The sequence below is a fragment of the Alosa sapidissima genome, chromosome 19, assembly GCF_018492685.1.
Source record: "Alosa sapidissima isolate fAloSap1 chromosome 19, fAloSap1.pri, whole genome shotgun sequence".
In the NCBI taxonomy this organism is placed as follows: domain Eukaryota; kingdom Metazoa; phylum Chordata; class Actinopteri; order Clupeiformes; family Clupeidae; genus Alosa; species Alosa sapidissima.
In genome coordinates, this window is record NC_055975.1 from 14334341 (window position 1) to 14354593 (window position 20253).

The following is a 20253-nucleotide window of genomic DNA, read 5'->3' on the forward strand; positions in this document are numbered from 1 at the left end:
ACAAACACACACACACATACAAACAAACTCTCTCTCTATCTCTCTCTCTCTCTCTCTGTGTGTGTGTGTGTGTGTGTGTGTGTGAGAGAGAGAGAGATAGAGAGAGAGAGAGAGAGAGAGAGAGTTGCTCTTTCTGTGGGGGCAGAGATGAGGAAAAGGGTGCATTAATGCACAGCAACAGAAATGCTGTTTGCAACAACAAGTCAATTGTCTTGAACTCACTGCAGGTGGAGGGCATACTTGTGGATTGACAAATTAGTCTTTGTCTTTGCCCTGCATTTGTTGAAGAGCTGTTTAATGTCTGATTTCGCTGTCCAAATGGCATGCTTTTTTGTCGCAGAGTGTCAGCTGTCTTCAGGCCTACTTTAGGTCCAGCAGCTGACATGGGAATGAATAGACTACATTAGGTGGATCTGCATCACATCAAGGTATCTGCATCACAGCAGATCCATCCCAGAATTCCGTTATTTTGAGGAGGGGATTCCGTTTCTGCAGTAGTGGCATGGTGAATGATCCATCTTTGATGGATCTTCTGATGAGTTAGGCTAGCCCTGACATTCAATAACCACACTGGCCTATTGCACGTTCATGATGGAATGGTGACGAGGAAAGCAGTGAACCCAAGAGTGGAGATATCCACCGGGGCATTGAGAGTAACCTATCACACATTACTTTTTGCAGTGATTCCTCAAAAATAGTTGCTTTATTTGGTTATTGTACTTCATTAATAATAATTTAAAAAATCTGTCAAACTCTGCATTGACATTGAGGTGAGCAATTTCAGTTCTCAGCAGCGGTGCATGGTTTGTTGACTTTCTGCAGGCTTTAAGCTATTTTTCCTTGAACTGACGGACATGACTTGACTTCATTCTTAATTCTTTTAATTCTTAGTTTTCATTGTTCACGTCTTTGTTTTTGTATGAAGTACAAAATACCTAATAAACCTACAAATTGGAGAGTAGGCCTATAGTTCTCAAAAAAGTGTCTGTGATGAGTGAGCTTTGGACAGGTGGGGTGTCCACTTAACCTCCACGCGGCACTCTAAATTATGAATCATCTTCTGATGGCCTGGGGTGTTTGTGCTCCATTTAGCATGCGGCTCTGTCCCATTTACAACCTATCCGCTTCACTTGGTTTCGTCAAACATACATTAATAACAGACATAGCCCACAAAAATAACTTTAAGGAATGTTAGCTGTTCTGTGACGGTCCATTAAGTGGTGTTTCATTGTGCATTCTGAGAGGTAAGCCTACAGAGACAACGCGCGTTTATGTGCTGCCTACTAGATACATGTAGAAAGAATTGTATGAAAAAAGACAGGTAGCACACTCCTATTACGGATTATAAGAAGCTGTACTGCCATCTGGTGTTACTGGTATGTTAGTAACCTAATTTACTAAATTACGTCACTTCCTATATTTTAAAAATGGAGGACTGCGATGGCGGCGGAATGCATGAATTCGAAATCATAACAAAGAAGTAGCTTGCTCAACATAAGCAACTCTACATAATTTCTCCTCAGGATAGTGAAGAAGTGGCTACGGGTGTGGATTAAAAATGACATGTAACTGTAAATATAATGCATCTAGCCCGTAAGTAGCATAGCATTTCAAAGAAGTGGGCTACTTACAGACACTGAGGCTGGCAAATTTAGCTAGTTCGTTAGCTAGATTAACCTTAGAAGAACTCAGTAACGTTACTAACAAATCAGTGAGCTGACTTTGGATAGTATTGGGCTAATGCATGCATGTATTTTCGCACTATCTGGGATTGTTGATTTGTTATTGTTAATGGATTTCCAATAGTTTTTCAGTCTATAGTTAGAAACTACTGACAGTTACCACAGGTGGGATGCTGGGACACGATACACACCTGTATCTGCAGAACTTTCATTCCGCAACAGTGCAAATGTAGCTCTGAGATACGTTGGGATGCTGATCAGAAACCTTCAGAAAATTCAGTTAGAACGTGCAATGGTTGAAGAAACCACTCTGGAGGAAAGTTTCGCAAACACCTTTTCAGTCACCTCATAAAAATATCATCATGAGTAGCAAAAGAAAAAGAGCACCACCAGTCAAGGTGGATGACGAGGCAAAGAAGAGACTGAACTGGAATATGCATGAGGACCGGAGGAACGAGGTAGAGTGTGAGTTATCGACACAGAGTTCCGATGTCATAGCAGAATGTTTACCCCTCTCCATTGAGGAACCTAGTTGTTCGAAATCTTTTCGCGTTGTTGTCGAAGAGCCAGACGAGTCAGAGGTAGCACTCTCTGAGGACGCCCTCATCGGTTCCAGTTATAATGCTCCCTCTATAAGTGAAGAGATTCCTGGCCCTAGCGTCAGCTATACACCTCGAATTAAGCATGGCTCGGAGCCGGGTAGCGCGACCAAGACTGTCACAAATGATACCGTTGTCCTACCCCTAATTAACCGCGAATTGGATGAAACGTGGTATGTACAGATCGGAGAGTTTAACCTCCGTGCCCAGTCCCCACTGGTAGTGGAGGCTAGTCAGAAGTGGACACTTCAGAGGACTGGTGGCAGGTTGTGCTTGTGTGCGTCTGGTGATCAGGAGGATGGGTACTTTGATGTGGAGGAGCAGAGCCTGGAGTACATGTGCCCAGTGGAAGCATCTTTGGGCAGGTTAGAGTTGGAGGAGTTGGACTGGCTTCAAAAGAGGAGGATCGCCCAGCTTGGTCTCAAGCCTGAAGAGGAATATATTAAGGTGTGTGTTAAGATATGTGGTCAGCACAGAATGTTTGCGTAGGCCTACTGCATGAAATGGTAGCTCTTGTGGCAGGGCCAAAGAATAAGGGCCTCACAGTGGCTGGACCTTACAGAGTACTTAAATCCTTACACTGCAATGTGTTTAAATGGGTGCAGTTCACAGAGACCACATTCACTTAGGCTTACTGCTTTGAACTGTAAACTAGGCTACATCATATGACTTCAGTGAGACTGTCGGTTGGTAGAAGAGGTGTTGGATATTAGGAGGTTGGATCCACAGGCACTGTCTGAAGCAGCATACCCTGAACCCTGTTTGTTCTCATTCAGCTCCCAGTCTATTTGCTGGAGGCTGGATTAAGCCATCCTGAGTTCCTCAGTGAAGGCAGTGGCCGCATGAAGAAGGCAAACCAGCTGATCCAGAAGCTCATGGAGCACTTTTATGACTTCATCATTCCAGGTGAGTAGACTATGCTACTTCAGATGTACATATACCCCTTTTCTATTTGTTTCCCTTTCAGAATCTGTTGTGATCACGTCAATGATAAGTACACATGGGCCTTCATGATCCATTCAAGAACACTTACTTATTATAATAGTGGCATGCAACATAGGGATTTTTGGTAACTGAAACCAGTAAGAGAAAAATATAAAATGTTTTTTGGAGCTTGTGTCTGTAAACACTGTGTTATGAGACTTATTTAAGCCTGACGGTTTTTGTTTGTGTCACAAAATGTGAGAACAGGTGAACTTGTCAGGTGCTGCTCTGAGAGCAATTACTGTATAAGTCTGTTAGATAAGAGTCTCTCTGTGGCTTTTGCATGACGCCCACTGATTTGCACGTTGGATGCTGAATGTGTTGCCTGCAGAGGTGATGGAGGATGCGGAGGACGATGACGACATAGACCTTGAGCGACAGAACGTGGAGGAGCTGTACGACAGCGTGCGCCATCAGCACCAGCGTGAGGTGGAGGGCGAGGGCTTGGACGTGCAGCATGAGGCCCTGGTGCCTGTGCTGAGACCCTACCAGAGTCAGGCGGTCAACTGGATGCTCAAAAGGGAGAAGTACAACAGCAGTGCCTCTGAAGGTAACACTTATATAATAAGTATACTTTCACTTTCATCAACTGCACTGTCCATACGGACTGTCCATGCAGCATCTAAATTTTGTGTCCGTCCGGACTTGTGTACATTGACTGCAATGAGATGAGTCCAGCAGTATAGTTTGGCGAAACCCAGATGTTCGTCCATGTCCACATTGTACAAACCCCTGTCAGAAGAATAGTTGAGGCCTTACCTGTTGGCCATAATTTTTTTCCCTGACACACATGCTAATCAGCTGTATTTTAATTACAGTTGTTATCTTGTTACATGACATGACTACTATTGTGCCTGTGCTTTACTTTTTCAAGTTATGAATTGCTCCCTGTTTTAGCGATCTGTTACATGAAGACAGCACTGTAACTTTGTTTCTTTAGCAGATCAACCATCATTACATTTCCTGTGGCGTGAAATTGTGACTCTGTGTGGAAAGAAACTGCACTACAACATATACACAGGCTGGTAAGATCTACTATACCACTTCACTTTAAATCATAATCATTCATAGAGAAGACTGTGCTTGAATAACCGAGAATAATGCCAAAAATTACCATCACTTAATCAGTACACATGGTTTTTGACATTTTGTTGCACCTGACTGATTGCATTCTACTCCTGTGGTCAAATGAAGTAAAACTCTTTCACATGCATGTTTTGCTGCTCTTGACTGGATGCTGTGTGTTCCTGTAGTTTGATCCTGGAGTTTCCTCAGGCTGGGCCAGACTGGCCAGGGGGTATCTTGGCGGACGAGATGGGTTTGGGGAAGACTGTGGAAGTGCTGGCCCTTATTTTGTTCCATACAAGGCAGGGCCTGGAGAACAGCGCCCCCTCTCTGCCTGAGGTGAGCTGTCAGCCAGAGCCCTTGAGCTTTGTCATATTCAGAATCTAGCTCCAACACCAGTTCATATGCTTAAATGGATTTGTGAAGCAGCGTTGTTTGATTTAAGTTTTCCTATACCAGGGAGTGAAAGTAAACTACTTTGTGCCTCCCCCACCACCGGAGGAGAAAAATGGCACACCACGCAAGCGTGAGCCCCTACCCAAGGAGAGAATCTCTTACCCTGGTGAGTCAGACGCAGAGACAGCCAAATGCCATCAGCTATTAATACTGACATAACCTCGCTGTGGGCTGCTGTTGTCTCAGTTGGCAGAAGTGGAAAAGATTTGATCATAAATAGATGAAACATTTAAAAGAAAAGTTTCTAAAGGTCTTCTAAAGTCTGGTAGATATACAGTCTCAATAGTCTCTACATTGGGCCAGTCCCATGGAATGTTTATTGGCTTGCATCAATGTTTCTTAGTCTAGAAATGATTTGGTGCTTGTTGAGATTCTTGGATGTTTAGTTTCTCTCAATAAAAAAGATAAACTACAACAATAATGTTATTAATTTCTTACTCGTTTACTCATTTCTGCGCTAGCTGTTCGTGTGATGATTCTCACTGCCATCAAAGAGATGAAGGTGGGTAAAGGAGCCTCTATCAATGCCATCTTCGCCTATCTTCGCACGATGTTCAGGTACGACCCCATAAAGAACCGCAGTCACATCAAAAAGAGCCTCGCCAAGCTCATCAGCGAGGACCTCGTGGAGCAGGTCAAAGGTCGAGGCCTGGGAGGGTCCTTCAAGTTTGGGAAGAAGTACAAGGACACAAAGAAGAAGACACCAGTCAAGCAAAAGCCTGTAGGTGTCCTAATCTAAGTAGCTTTACATTTTTTGCACATTTTTTATTTAATTTCCTAATAGCATCTTAGTGATGAAAAGGACTGACTCAAGACACTCTGATGTTTCTCATTTTTGTTTGCAACTGGCTTTCGTTTGGTCCAGCTGTGTTGACGTTGATAATGTGTGATTGATGTTCCTTTGATGTTTTGTATCCACTCAGCAGAGCTCCGATGGGGATGTCACTCCTCGGAGAACATCACGCAGACGCTCTGCTCGGGACATGGATGCTGTGGTGACCTCTGACCTCGCTGGAGATCTAGACACAGACACAGCCCCTGTCCCAGAAGCTCAGGAAACCAAAAAGGAGAAAGACTCGACCAACCAACACCCTCCAGCAGAGAGCACCAAAGACCAGCTCCCTGAAGAGGAGAAGGAGGAGGAGGAGAAGAAGGAGGATGAGGAGCAGGTGGAGAAAACTGAAGATGAGTGTCCACCCCCCCATGAAGAAGTGAAGGACCCCCCACCCCCTACCTCTGTCCCTGAGCCAGACTACCACTTTGAGTGCATCTGTGGGGAGACAGGTCTACTGGACTACAAGGTAAGCTTTTCGGAGCCCTTCTTTGATCCACAAAAATGATTCCAGTCTCCCAAATGATAGCTAGAGGGCAATAGAAGACGTTTCCTGCATACTAATACTCCAGCACTCCACTGCTGCAGCATGTTTGTCTTTGATTTATCTTTCATTTGGTCAGTGTTCGGTGCAACTCGGCAGCACGCCAAGATCACAACGTTTACAGTCAGTCGTTTTCTTCATAATTATGACCGTGGCGGTCATATAGGTTTAGTCAGATTTTTTTCTTTTCTTTTCTTTTTCGAATATCCAAATTTCCGTCAAGGATTCCCGGGACACTGAAACACCGGGGTAGACGAAACTTGGTGGGCATGTAACCCCATATGGAACCCCGAAAGGAGGGTAGGGCAGACACAGTTTTCTGTGAATATCTCGAGAACCGTAGGGTTTAGGAGGACCATTTTTTTTGTATGTTGATCTCAAAGGGCCATGTCAACCCATTCCATAACCACTCATTTCATGTATGGCGCCACCTAGTTAAACACAAAAAAGTAAAAATGAGGTGTTGTAATCGCAGGTATCTGTGACCTAACATAGTCAAAACTGCACGAAATTGGAAGTGTAGAATCATTATGACACCCTCTGAATGCACGCCAAGTTTCGTGGAATTCCGTTCATGGGGGGGCCACACAATAAATTAATTTATGTTACTATACACCAACTGGCCTGTAGGTGGCCGGAGACAGTTTTCTGTGAATATCTCGAGAACCGTAGGGCCTAGGTGGTCCACCTTTTTTTTTGTATGTTGGTCTTAAGGGGGCATGTCAACCCATCCCATTACCACTTATTTCATGTATAGCGCCACCTAGTTAAAAATTAAAAAGCAAATAATTAAGTGTTTTCATCACAATATCTCTGGCTGACATGGTCAAAACTGCACGAAATTGAAAGTGTAGGATCATTATGACACCCTCCGAATGTATGCCAAGTTTTGTGAACTTTCGTTCATGGGGGGCCTTACAATAAAATAATTTATGTGTACATTTAGTGACCGTACACCAACAAGGATTCCCGGGACACTGAAAGACCGGAGTACACGAAACTTGGTGGGCATGTAACCCCACATGGATAGCACGGAACCATCGTTTTTTGTTTTTATCTGTAGCCCCCCCGCTGTACTGGACCCCCCGAAAGGAGGGTAGGGCAGACACAGTTTTCTGTGAATATCTTGAGAACCGTAGGGCCTAGGGTGACCAATTTTTTCCGTATGTTTGCCTCCAGGGGTCATATTAACCCATTCCATGTGCACACATGTGCATAAACAGATACACACGCACACACATACATTGCAAGATGGGGGTGGGGTTGTATAAAATAAATTTTACATGTGAAATCTATGAACTAATCATGTTTTGGTACTTGTTGTCTAGCAGATGCCAGTGAGAATTGAGTGTGGATAATGCAATTTAGTGAGACAGTTAGAATCATATAGGCCTTTCAGCGTGATTTATTTTTGTGGAAAAAATGTGCTGGACTGGCCGGCAGTCATATTTTGTACCACTCTGCGGTACATCTAGTTTTAGATGTAGACAGTTTATATCAGGTGAAGAAGCTAGAGTCCACTGCAATGAAGGACTATATGAATCGTTTATATGGCCTGGACCACTTCAATTGACCGAACCCGAGAAAGGACCAGAGCACACAAATAGCAATTTTGAGCATTTAATAGATGCAAATGACCAAAGTTTTTAATGCACAGCGTCTTCATCGGAGTCAAAGAGGCTGTATGAATAGGCCTATATTTGTTTTAAGTTTGTGACCATATGAATGTGAAAGCATTTTCCAATCCGTCTGTCCATCTAGGCTCGTGTCCAGTGCCTGCACTGTCTGCTGTGGCAGCATGCAGACTGTGTCAACTACAAGCAGGAGAGCCAGGACACCACACCGTTCTACTGCCCGCACTGCCTGGTGGCCATGCCACCCGTGCGCACCGGTGCCACCCTCATCATCTCGCCCAGCTCCATCTGCCACCAGTGGGTGGAGGAGATCAACCGCCACATCCGCTCCTCCTCGCTGCGCGTGCTGGTGAGGGCGAGGAGAGAGATGGGGGCGCAGGAGAGAGACTGAGGGGGCGAGGGCTGGGAAGAAGAGAGCGCTTACGAGGATGTGTGTGTGTGTGTGTGTGTGTGTGTTTGAGTGGGATCAGCTTGCAGACGGTTTATTTATTCATGCCATGACACAACACTGAGCTTGCATATCATTTTGTGGAGGTTAATGACACTATAGTGAACCTATATGATTCATTTGTTTGTTGGTTCACCTTTGATCTTTGCAGTTTTCCATTAGTGTCTGATAGTTTATTTGGATCTCTACATGTGAAGATATGAACTTTTACATTTTCTTTGGCAACTTTTGCTTAATTTTCTACCTCTTTCTCTCTCTCTCTCCCTTGCTTTATCTCCTTCTCTCTCTCTCTCTCTCTTTCTCTCTCTCTCTCTCTCTCTTTCTCTCTCTCTCTCTCTCTTCCTCTCTTCCTCCTCCTTTTATTCTCCATCATAGGTGTACCAAGGTGTAAAACGGCACGGCTTCATCCAGCCGCACGTGCTGGCCGAGCAGGAAGTGGTCATCACCACATACGACGTGCTGCGCTCCGAGCTCAACTACGTGGACCTGCCCCACAGCAACAGCGAGGACGGCCGCCGCTTCCGCACGCACAAGCGCTACATGGCCGTGCCCAGCCCCCTGGTGGCCGTGGAGTGGTGGCGCGTCTGCCTGGACGAGGCCCAGATGGTGGAGTGCACCACTGCTAAAGTAAATCCTCTCCCTCCCTCCAACACTCTCATGCTAGGCCAGCCCTCACACAGCTCCAATCTATTCCCTCCATCCTTATCCTCTGCTGGAGTTATGACTGTGGAGAACACTTTACATTCAAGTACAGTGCCCTCAGAGAGGGGAAAGAGATCGACCTCATATTCTCACAATTTGTTCTCTAGTGCTCTCCATTGAAATATAGATAATGTTTCATGTATGTGTGTCATAGTGTCAAGAGTGTGCTCAATTGTAGTAGAGTGTGTGAATGTTTGCAACTGATATAGTGTGTGAATGTTTGTAACTGATATGGGGTGCTAGTGTTAGTGTTTTGATTTATGGAAGAGGTCAAACCTGTGTGTGTGTGTGTGTGTGTTAATGGCCTGTAAAGCTGAATGGTGTGTGTGCGCTCTGTGGTTGGTTGTGTCTAGGCTGCTGAGATGGCCCTGCGTCTGTCCTCTGTGAACCGCTGGTGCGTAAGTGGGACACCTGTGCAGAGGGGATTGGAAGGTGAGTGGCAATTTACTTCACTGTGCAAGACTTTATACGAATACAAATTATTCAGAAAACAATGCATATCAATGTATATGATTGTGCCACACACACACACACACACGTACAGATATTTGTAGATGTTCTTTGCTTAATGGATTCTAAGTGTGTGTATGTGTGTGTGTGTGTTTAGATCTTTATGGCCTGGTGCTGTTTCTGGGTGTTGACCCGTACTGGGTGAAGCACTGGTGGGACCAGCTGCTGTATCGCCCTTATCGCCGCGGCAACACCGAGCCCCTCTACAACCTCATGGGCCGCTTGCTATGGCGCTCCGCTAAGAAAGACGTCATCGACCAGGTAGACGAGGGGTCACCCCCCCCCCCCCCTCTCCACTCCTCCATCTATCCCAGATGGACAACTCCTCTGGCCTTCAGGCTTTTGTCTCTCTGCGCTCTTGCTATAGCCTGTAAAAGTCCTACAGAAATAGAGATTCTCTTGTTAAATATACCCTGACATTTATATGGTATAGCTACTGTGTAATTAAGCTTGTGCCACTGAGGCTCCAATATGGCCATGGAAGATGGAATGAGATTAAAAGAGGTCAGTGCAGGCCAGCTCTGTGAATGCTCTTGAGTATTATTTTGGTTCGTAGTCAATTTTGTGACATTTTCAATCTGAAGTGGATCTGCATTTATACTGATTGACCTTTCAACTCTTGCCTTTTCTCCATGCTCGGTATTCTGTCTGTCTTTGCTGTATTTTTGTAACTTCCTTACACTTTGTAGAGACAAAACTTTTGATAGAAAAAAGAAAAAAAAATATCCCTCACAAATGATGCTATCATTTTATGTCACAAAATGTAAAAGGTCCAAGTTCAAAGAGCTTGGTGAAAAGGCCTTTACTATTGTCTTTCCCTTTAATCTCCTACACAACATGGACTGTTTAATTGGCTTCTATAACTGCCCTTTCCCTATTCCATAAGATAATGTATAGTAGCAGTAGTATGTAGGCTATATGATATGTATTGTATACCATACAAATTGTGTTTAAATCTTTCAGATCCAGATCCCCCCTCAGATGGAGGAGATCCACTGGCTGCGCTTCTCGCCCGTGGAGAGCCACTTCTACCAGCGCCAGCACGAGGTCTGCTCCCAGGACGCCCTGCACAAGCTGCGTAAGATCTCCGACTGGTCACTGCGCCTGAGCAGCCTGGACCGCCGCACGGTCAGCACCATCCTGTGCCCGCTGCTGCGTCTGCGCCAGGCCTGCTGCCATCCTCAGGCCGTCCGTGGAGAGTTCCTGCCTTTCCAGAAGAGGTGAGTGCTGCCATGTGCAGGCCAGATTCTCACTTTGCCTGGCACTTAAAGTTCCGTAACCTCCATGGGCAGGCCAGGTTCTCTCTTTGACTGGCACTTAAAGTTCCGTAACCTTTCCTAAAGCTGCATATCTGGTGCTGATATCTGTTTAGCTTGTGTAGTTGGTTCAGACCAGTTAAGGATGTCCTACTGTGATCTTGAACTGTCTTGATGCTTTGATGACTACAAGATTATAGAGATATGTACACCACCCGACCAAAGCGATGGACTGTTCACTTACTTGGATGCGTATACGTAGATCATTCATTGTCTGTGTCATTCAATATCTCCCTGTCTAATTACATTATGTGTGATGAGCTGGTGAGGCTGCTTATGAGGCTGCTTTATTTATGTTGCCTCCTGTGTGTGCATGCAGCACCATGACCATGGAGGAGCTGCTCAAGTCCCTGCAGAAGAAGTGTCGTGTGGAGTGTGAGGAGGCCCACAGGCAGCTGGTGTGTGCCCTCAATGGCCTGGCTGGTATCCACATCATCAGAGGTACAATACGCACACACACACACACACACACACACACACACACACACACACACACACACACATACATGCACACGCACATATAGTACACACTCATTTTTATGCATCTTCATTCATTTATCATCTTCCTGCAACAGCACAACTTAATTCTGGTGCATGCACAAATTGTTGAGTAAATATATAACCAGCTCATACCTATAACACATTTCATTGTATTTAACATTGCACTAAATTGTGGAATTTCTTTTCTAGTTTGTGACAGCTCTTACTTTAGATAAAAGACTAAAGTCCCTGGCAGGTTTAGGCTTTGCGGCATTGAGTATCTTCAGTGTGTGGGCGTCTTTCCTGTCCTGATCGTTGCGTTAAAGCGTTGAAATATCAGAGGCACCCAGGATGACTGGCTTCCTGTACACGTCCTGACTGACGGCAGCATTACTGAGCACTGAGAGAGCAGCTGAGTGTGCAGACGTGAGAGTGAGAGCAATGGGGAGTTATGACACGCTGACAGGCAGGCCGTTCTTCATTGTCACGGAGGAGTGTGTGTGTGTGTGTGTGTGTGTGTGTGTGTGTGTGTGTGTGTGTCTGACAACGTGCTCAGCCTGCCTGCAGGCTCTGTACAGGGGGAGGCTGAGGATTGGGATTGAACAGGGAGGCCTGGGTAATGAGAGGAGCAGCTTCGAGGTAGCCCAGAGCACCACCGGGGATGACACGTTTCCTCCCTGAGGGTTCTAGTGGCCAGAGATGGTTCTCGTTGGGTTACAGACCGCGGCAGCTGCCATCGTCAAATGAATACATGTCATTTGTCAACATTCAAGCACTGTCAGACTTCACATAAAAGAGTGAATGAATGATAGTCTTGGAAACTCTGAGATGTGAGTTCAGCTGTAATGAAAATGTGTGTGTGTGTGTGATAGATGAGTTTGTGGAGGCGGTAGAAATGTACAGAGAGGTGCTGCGGTCATCAGAGGAACATAAAGGCCGACTGAAAACAGACTCCTTACAGGTAATCACAGCGTACACAAAGACTAAGCATTTCACTATATAATATTGTGCCTTGTATGATTGTAAGTGACAAATACATTTGATTTGATTTACACATCTTTAACCCATTTTATATTACCCATCACTAGATTACCTGAAATGTATTGTAAGTATATTGTATCAGCTGCAGCTCATCTGAACTCTTGATTTGACAGAGACTCCATGCCACACACAACCTGATGGAGCTGCTCAGTGCAAAGCATGATGGGATACCCCCAACCCTTCGGGATGACCGACTAAAAGAAGAGGTGAAGAAATGGCTTCATTGTGCTATAAGATGGATCACATGTTCAAATCTATAAAGAGGGTGGATGTAATCTCTGTGTGTGTGTGTGTGTGCGTGCGTTCTCAGGCAGAACAGCTAAGGCAGCACTACATGACCAAATCTAACTCCGAGGTGTCGGAAGCTCAGCAGAACCTGCAGCCAGTGCTCCAGAACATCAAAGAACTCAAACGCAAAGTAAAGTATTCCACAGTCACATGCAAACAAGGCAAATGTCTACCTTCACTCATAAATGCACACTAAACAGCAATATGCAAACCATATGATATCAGTTCAGTACTGATCGAAGGGTTGAGAGACCCTTCCCTTGCCGATCACTGAGTCTTTCTCTGTCTGGACCTCTCTCCAGGTTAACCTGCGTTCCCCCTGGTGGATGGAGGTCATAGCGCAGGCCATTGAGTACTCCATGGATGACGACTTGGTCGGGCGCATCCAGAATGAGCTCACCTGCAGCTACAAGCAGGAGGCCAACAAGCTGTCCATGGCAGACAAGTAAGGCTGCTTTGTTCTGTATTGTACCCACCCCATATAGTGCGATCATGATGTACCTTGATAAAGGCTGCTTGCCAAAACATCGGTCTTGAACAAATAATGTTAAAAGAGATCAGAGTGTGTGTCTACCCTGTCCTAATTCTTCATCATGATGTGCAAAATGCATTTGTAATCTTAGATGTTTAGTGTTTGAACCTCAGGAAGGTAGAGATTGTTCAACAGTGTTGAGGATATTTATTGTTTCAATACAAGAAGAGGGAGACAAATGGCGCACACTTCTGAGAGAGACAGAGTAGTATGTCACACACAACCCTCTGAGAGAAGCCGAGAGAAACGTCCATATTACAAATCTGTAAGACGGATGGCCGACTCGTCTCATTCCTCAGGTTCCGAGACGGCCGCGGCCTGCAGTTTCTGCTCACCACCCAGATGGACGACCTGCTCAAGTCTCAGAAGGTGGTGCAGGATGCGGTCAAGAGGCTGGAAGGCTCGCCCTCACAGGCCATCATCGAGGAAGCCACTATGTGTCATCTCAGGCCCGTCCGTCTGCCACTCAACAAGTGAGACATCCTGATTGGTCAAATGTTACAAAGATGTCGTGTCAGAAAGCAGAATTCCTACATTGTTTTTTCCCCCCAACTATGTGCCATCGACTTTACAGTACTTATAAGATCTTCATTTGGGTTGTTCTAACACAACTGGGTGATGAACTCAACATGTAGGAGAGGATGTGCAGATTGAGAGTGTGGTTAGCCTTTATCTGAGTGAAATGTGACTGGAGTTAAAGCTGATCAGATGGGCTCTGTGGTGATGGCTGAGTCTGTTTTTCCAGCTGTGTTTTCTGCAAAGCTGACGAGCTCTTCACTGACTACGAATCGAAGCTGTTCTCTCACACGTGAGTAAAACAACCCTTTACGGTCATGATCTGATCTTTTGACCGCTGTATGTGTATTTTTATTAATATACTAACACTATCATTTGTATGTTCCTGCATGATGTTGTAGGATTGGTGCTTTTCAATGATTTGACCTGCATTACATTATTATAATTACATTATTGTGATGTATTGAATGCAGCTGCTCTATATGATTGAACGTGACAATTGTGTTAAACCTGACAGGGTCAAAGGTCAGACGGCCATCTTTGAGGAGATGATCGAGGACGAGGAGGGTCTGGTGGACGACCGCCTGCCCACCACCAGCCGCGGCCTGTGGGCAGCCAGCGAGACGGAGAGAGCCCTCAAGGCCATCCTGGCGTTCGCCCGTGCGCGCCGCCTGGACGCCCAGCTGCTAGAGGAGGCCAGCACCTTCATGGAGCTCTTCGAGTCCTGGAAGAAGGAGTACAAGGTGTGTGTGTGTGTGTGTGTGTGTGTGTGTGTGTAACTGATTTTGAAGTCATCCATTTCATTTTCTCATTGATTTTGGTGAGGCATAGCAAATGAAGCAATTTAACAGCAGTAAGGATTTTGAAAAGCAGTGATATATCATTTAGTCATTTAGCCTAATTTAGGATTACAACTTCAAACGTTTAATTTAAAAAGAACATTGTTCGGCTGCGAGTCATTAAGCCAAACTTTTCAATTCAAACTTTTCTTTTCAATTTTGTAGGCTGCATGATAAGAGCAACTTAATCAATAACTATTTTGAAAATGAGTTGGATCTTTTAATGTCATCTTTATTGTTGCATCCATGATCTTAAAGAGAAGAAAAAATTGGGTTACACTTTACTTGACAGTATCGACATAAGAGTGACATGACACTGTCATGAACGTGTCATAAACAAGTCATAAAAGTTTATGACATAACGCTTCTGTTATTCGTTTTTTGTCATAACAAGGGTTCATGTGTCATGATAGTGTCGATGTGTTCATGACCGTGTCATTTCACTCTTATGTCGATACTGTCAAGTAAATTGTTACCAAAAATTGTTTGGTAAGTCAGAAGTAATTGATGTTATACTTTTTTTTTTAAAACTCCTCTTACCCTGAATTGCATGTGTCCTAAGCCCCAGTGTTGGACTGTGTGTGATGCTCCGTGTTTGGCTGCAGGTACTGCATGAGTACTGGATGACCCTGCGGGACCACGTGTCGGCCATCGATGAGCTGGGCATGGCCACCGAGAGGCTGCGTGTGCGTCTGCCCGACGAGCCCAAACAGAAGGTCCTGCACATCATAGAACCACACGAGGTAAACCCATCCAGAGGCCTGCTTCCTATACGGGACAGTCTAGTCTGGTCAGTGCACTTCTGTTATTGGACTACTGGATGGAAGCAAACATGCTGCTGTTTACATATTCTCAGTCATTTACTTCATATGGAATTTCCAGTTAGTGCGTGTCTGTTGGTCTTTTATTGATGGTAATAGACACTTGCAGGATACAAATAGCCTTTAAATGCTATAAATGTATGCAGTATATGGAGGAATCTGTATGGGTTAGACACTCAACTCAACAACTGTCAATCAGAATTTGATAATCTAATGACATAATAACAAATTAATATGTCTCAGAACTTCCTAATTGCACATCTAATTCACACACAGTTATGTACCAAGCATTAAAGGAATTATTAAGAAGCTATTAAGGACTTATTATTAAGAAGCTATCTCTATCAGGAGTGTCTTAAATGGACCTGTCCAGACAATTAAGGAGTTCTTATTAAGAATCTATATATATATACCCTCTGCAAGTATTTAGTTTGAATGGTATCTTCAGTTGTAAGATGCTGACCCTAATAACTTCATACAATAAAAAATAATTATAAAAAAGCTATATCAGGTATGTCCTAAATGGACCTGTCCAGGCTCGAGACGTTCCAGGGTAAAAGGGTTTGCTGTGAATCTGCAGGTGGATCAGAACCGAGTCAAGCTGCTGAATGACCGGGCCGTGGCCAGATCCCAGCTGCAGAAGAAGCTCGGTCAGCTACTCTACCTCACCAACCTCGAGAAGGTGAGGCCAGGGCAACATCACCACACCACGACATGTTGTTGTAATAGTAGTAGTAGTAGATGTAGATGATGTAATCTTGCTCTGTGTCATTTGTGTATTTGTGGATCTCTGTTTCTGTTGCGACTTGCTTTGATGAGCTCTGACCTGTGTTGTGGCTAATTGGTTGTAGAACAGTGAGCAGTGATCTAATGCTTGTTGTCATGATGTGTTCTTAGTCTCAGGATAAATCAACAGGAGGGCTCAACCCAGAGCCATGTCCCATCTGTGCCCGTTCCCTTGGACAGGAGGTAAGACTCTCTATCCCCTTTGCTCTGCTATCTCTCTCTGTCTCTCTCTCTGATCCACTTTTTCTCTCTCTCTCTCTCTCCCTCTCTCTCTCTCTATCTCTATCATCCTCTCTTTCTCTCTCACTCACTCTTTCACACACACACACACCAAAGGACCAGTGGCAAACAGAGCCCTTGGCTAATTATTTTCTCATCTGTTTCATGAGTCTGGGAAAGTAATGATGACAGAGGCAGGGATGAGGTCAGGTCAGTGTGGAGTTTGTCTCCCCTTTCAGTGGCCTGATTGAAAATGGAATGGCTATTCCGTCAGCTGAATAGCTAAGAGCTCATTGTCCCCTCCCCACCCCCGCTGCTCTCAGTACCACTTGAGGGGAAATGGAACTGACATTGTGGATCCGATCCTGATCACAGGCTGCTTTTCCCAGCGGCGGACCTTTGTGCTGCTCGAGGGTCCTCAGGCCACACTGATGCCCTCAGCAGTGCCCGAGCAAAATCCGCCCATTGTTTACGTTCATGTTGAACCACCAGACTAATTATGGCTGAATGGAACTGTTTCGGTTTCTGAACCTTTTATTTGTCTGTTCTTTTTTTTTGAGTAAACAAAAAACGGGCAAGCTTTGGTTGAGCTTGGCACAAAGTGTCATTCATACCACAGATTGTCTTTGACACCTGCGGGTAAAATGTAACCCCATTCCCTGCCTTACAGTCTGTTTTAACAGGACAAAACAGAACAGAACATTCTCACACTTATCCGTGGAAGTCTTATCCCACTCATCATTATCCTCACAGAAGCTCCTCTTGTTCACTTCTGTGTATTGTGGCTGTGCAAAACAACAGTCTTTCATGTGGTTTCACACACATATGTTTGTGTTTGTCCTTGTGTTAATGGCCAGACTGACTAGCTGCAGAGGCTTTGGCTCGACTCCCATTGCCACTAATTACCCAGTCAGAGTGACAGCTGTATGTAGATCACTGTCATCATTAAGCTGGTGATTAGCGGTTTCACTGCAGTGCCGCTTACCCATGGAAAATGTAGCAACAGCTGTGTATTGTGTGTTTGCGTTTGTGTGTGTGTGTTTGTGTACATGCACGTGTGTCTGTTGGTGTGTAAATGCGTGTGTGTTCGTGTGTGTGTTTGTGTGTGTACACATGCACGTGTGTCTGTGTGTAAATGCGTGTGTGTGTATTTTCAGTGGGCTGTGCTGACCTGTGGCCACTGCTTCTGTAACGAGTGCATCGCCATCATCATGGAGCAGTACAGCGTGGGCTCTCGCCGCAGAGCCATCAAGTGCGCCATCTGCAGACAGACCACCTCCCACACCGACATCTCCTACGTGTTCACCACCCAGAACAACGGCGCCGGAGAGGACATCCCCGTCAAGGTCAGACACGGCAGCCGGGGGGGCAATGGCATTTAGGGGAAGAAGATTGAAGCTGAGAGAGATCAAATCTGCGGGATGGGATGGAGCCTCAGTAATGGCTTGACTGTTGACAGTAATGGCTTGACGGGGAATGTTTTAATGGTGGCGTCCTGCTGGGACTGACGTGGTCTTCCTCTTAAAAAACAGGGCAGTCACTCCACCAAGGTGGAAGCTGTGGTCAGAGTCCTGAAGAAGATTCAGATGACGGACCCAGGAGCCAAGTCCTTGGTGTTCTCCACGGTAACGCATCAACCCAGCCCTCTCTTTCGTCATACTGCACTAGAGTCTGACAACAGACAGCCCCCTCCTCCCCCCAAACTGTATCCAGTGTTGGTTTGAGGCTTTCTGTCTGTTATAGTTTTATGTGATGGCATGGTAGGGGCTGTGCCTGTTGCCAGAGTCTGACTTCTTTATGACATGGTGGTTTCTCTTGTAACAGTGATTCCTGTCTTCTCTCTCTTTCTATTTTCCCTTCCCCCTGTTTTTTTCTCTCAATAGTGGCAGGGGGTGCTAGACATCATCGCCAAAGCGCTTTTTGACAACAACCTGGAATTCTCCCAGATCAATGGCATCCACAATTTTCAGGTTTAAGAGGCTCTTATGTATCTTACAAATAGCCTGTTTGTATGTATAACACGTGTGTGTGTGTGTGTGTGTCCTCTGCTAACCAATAACTGTGTCTGTAAAATGCATGACCAGTTGTATGTGAATCTGTGTGTTTTGCAGAAAAACCTGTGTTCTTTCAAGTACGAGGAAAAGGTCAATATCCTGCTGCTGCCACTTCACACTGGCTCCAACGGGCTCAACATCATTGAGGCAACTCATGTGCTATTGGTGGAGCCCATACTGAATCCGGCCCATCAGCTGCAGGCTATTGGCCGTGTGCACCGCATTGGCCAGACAAAGTGAGTCTCAGAGAGAACCCTCATCCTGGGTGTTTTGGTCTATACAGTGAAGTTAAGCATGGCCATAAATATAGATAGTCAAGTAGTGACCATACAGCACACAGAGATGAGGCCCTGTAAGATTCCCTGCCTGGCAGAGGATCTGTCAAATGTAAACTATAGACTGTTTTGTTTGTATATTTTGCCCTTGTCAAAATCCTTACTGTTTTTGCCCTTCTCTCTCTAGACCCACCTTTGTGCACAGGTTCCTCATCAGGTCAACCATAGAGGAGAAGATGCAGGCCATGCTGAAGACTGTTGAGAAGAGGTAAGGTCATTTTCGGAGCTCCATATTCTCTCCCCTAGACTTCATTTGTCTTCATGTGTCTGGCTGTGAAGCCAGAGGCTTACGATGTTACGTTTTTTATTTATTTCTTTTTTAAATCGACTTCCTTCTAAATTGCCTCTGCTCGCCCCCTGTCTCGCAGCCACACCGCCGCCGCCACCATGAAGCATTCTGAAGCGTCCGTCTTCACTGTAGCTGACCTGGCGGAGCTCTTCACGGAGGATGCAGAGGAGCGTGAGAGCCTGGAGGACTGAAGAAAAGGAAAGAGAGAGAGAAAGAGAGAGCGAAGGATGAAAGAAAAGAATTTGTGAATGATGATCAAAGTGCCAAGGAAGTGTCTTTGTAGTGCCAGTGCATGAAAAGGGCATTTTTATGAGAGGAGTCTCTCCAGACGGTCTGGCTATGTAAAACTCACCTGTCCCCCCTCTAAGACATTTTGCTATTTATTCCAGATCAGTTTCACCATTGATGTTCCACATGGTCACTCATTCACTGGTGTTTTGAGTGTAGAGGGACCAGATCTTGAGTAGATCTCTATCGGTGCTGTATACCAGAGAAATGAGTCTGTTCATGCGTTTTTTTCAACTTGGCTTGGTTGTATTTGAGACCCCCCCCCCCCCCACCGGGGTCACCTCTGGTCACCTTTTCATGATGTCCTGAAATATCAGATTCTCACACACAAAAGGAGGATAAAGGATTTTGGAAGGAAGACGAATTGAAGACATTTTGGGGAACACTGACCATGTAAGCTGCCCCTAATTAATGAAGCATAGACCCAATCAGATTATTAAACCTGTTTGTGATCAAGTCTCTAGTGAGACACCGGCACAGAGGCAAATGAGCTGATGAATCTGGGTTCACTCTCTTTATTGTTCTCCTGCTTCATCAATCCAAAGACTTACGGGAAAAAATAAGAGCCTCAGATAATCTTTTTAGAAAGATTATGTAAATGACCGAAATCCCCTAGAAATGAGAAAAAGAAACAAACAACCCCAAACAGGGCTGTATATTAACTTTTTTTGCTCCTGGTGCTACAGAGGTTAATCATCTACACTCTAGAAAACATTTGTCGCTGGTGCTAAGCTGATAAATCTTCCATAGCACAGACTGATTTTCTTATAACTTGTGCTACATAAGTGTAGCACTGTACAGCCCTGGCAAACAGGCTAACAAATGTCTTGATAGGCAGTGTCTATTCTCTTTAAAGTCAGTGGACAGATATTGGCTACCGATGAGAGAGTGACATCAGTAAACAGGTGTGTGTGTGTGTGTGTGTTCGTGCTCTGCAAAGCCCGGGCCTGTTAATGCTGCGTTGTAAACTGCATTGAGGAAGGAAGTGGTGTG

The 20253-nt window shown here is 45.1% G+C and overlaps 1 protein-coding gene across 3 annotated transcripts; it reads left to right on the plus strand.

Annotated features, from left to right (window-relative positions):
* The first annotated feature begins 1438 nt into the window (after nt 1-1438).
* On the plus strand, nt 1439-19192 carry shprh (SNF2 histone linker PHD RING helicase). Of its 3 annotated transcripts, none has more exons than XM_042071695.1 (30): nt 1439-2728; nt 3058-3187; nt 3597-3815; nt 4206-4290; nt 4519-4669; nt 4790-4892; nt 5248-5507; nt 5713-6087; nt 7924-8145; nt 8620-8871; nt 9300-9378; nt 9554-9717; nt 10420-10676; nt 11092-11213; nt 12125-12213; nt 12407-12499; nt 12604-12711; nt 12884-13026; nt 13413-13586; nt 13859-13921; nt 14147-14372; nt 15074-15211; nt 15870-15971; nt 16187-16258; nt 17452-17640; nt 17827-17919; nt 18178-18264; nt 18406-18584; nt 18811-18891; nt 19052-19192. In XM_042071695.1, exons 1-30 carry the CDS (start codon nt 2045-2047, stop codon nt 19161-19163), a joined length of 5052 nt encoding a protein of 1683 aa, XP_041927629.1. In that variant the 5' UTR covers nt 1439-2044; the 3' UTR covers nt 19164-19192. The 3 variants fall into 3 exon arrangements, with proteins under 3 accessions (XP_041927629.1, XP_041927628.1, XP_041927627.1); XM_042071694.1 differs by having other exon boundaries at nt 4209-4290; nt 5710-6087; XM_042071693.1 differs by having other exon boundaries at nt 1440-2728; nt 5710-6087.
* The last annotated feature ends 1061 nt before the right edge of the window (nt 19193-20253 follow it).

Excerpts from the sequence above, each read along its gene's own strand:
- shprh (XM_042071693.1), top strand. The coding sequence starts at position 2,045 with ATGAGTAGCAAAAGAAAAAGAGCACCACCAGTCAAGGTGGATGACGAG. Across the intron at positions 12,214-12,406 it reads TGAAAACAGACTCCTTACAG|AGACTCCATGCCACACACAA; the intron begins GTAATCACAGCG and ends TTGATTTGACAG. Across the intron at positions 16,259-17,451 it reads CCCGTTCCCTTGGACAGGAG|TGGGCTGTGCTGACCTGTGG; the intron begins GTAAGACTCTCT and ends GTGTATTTTCAG.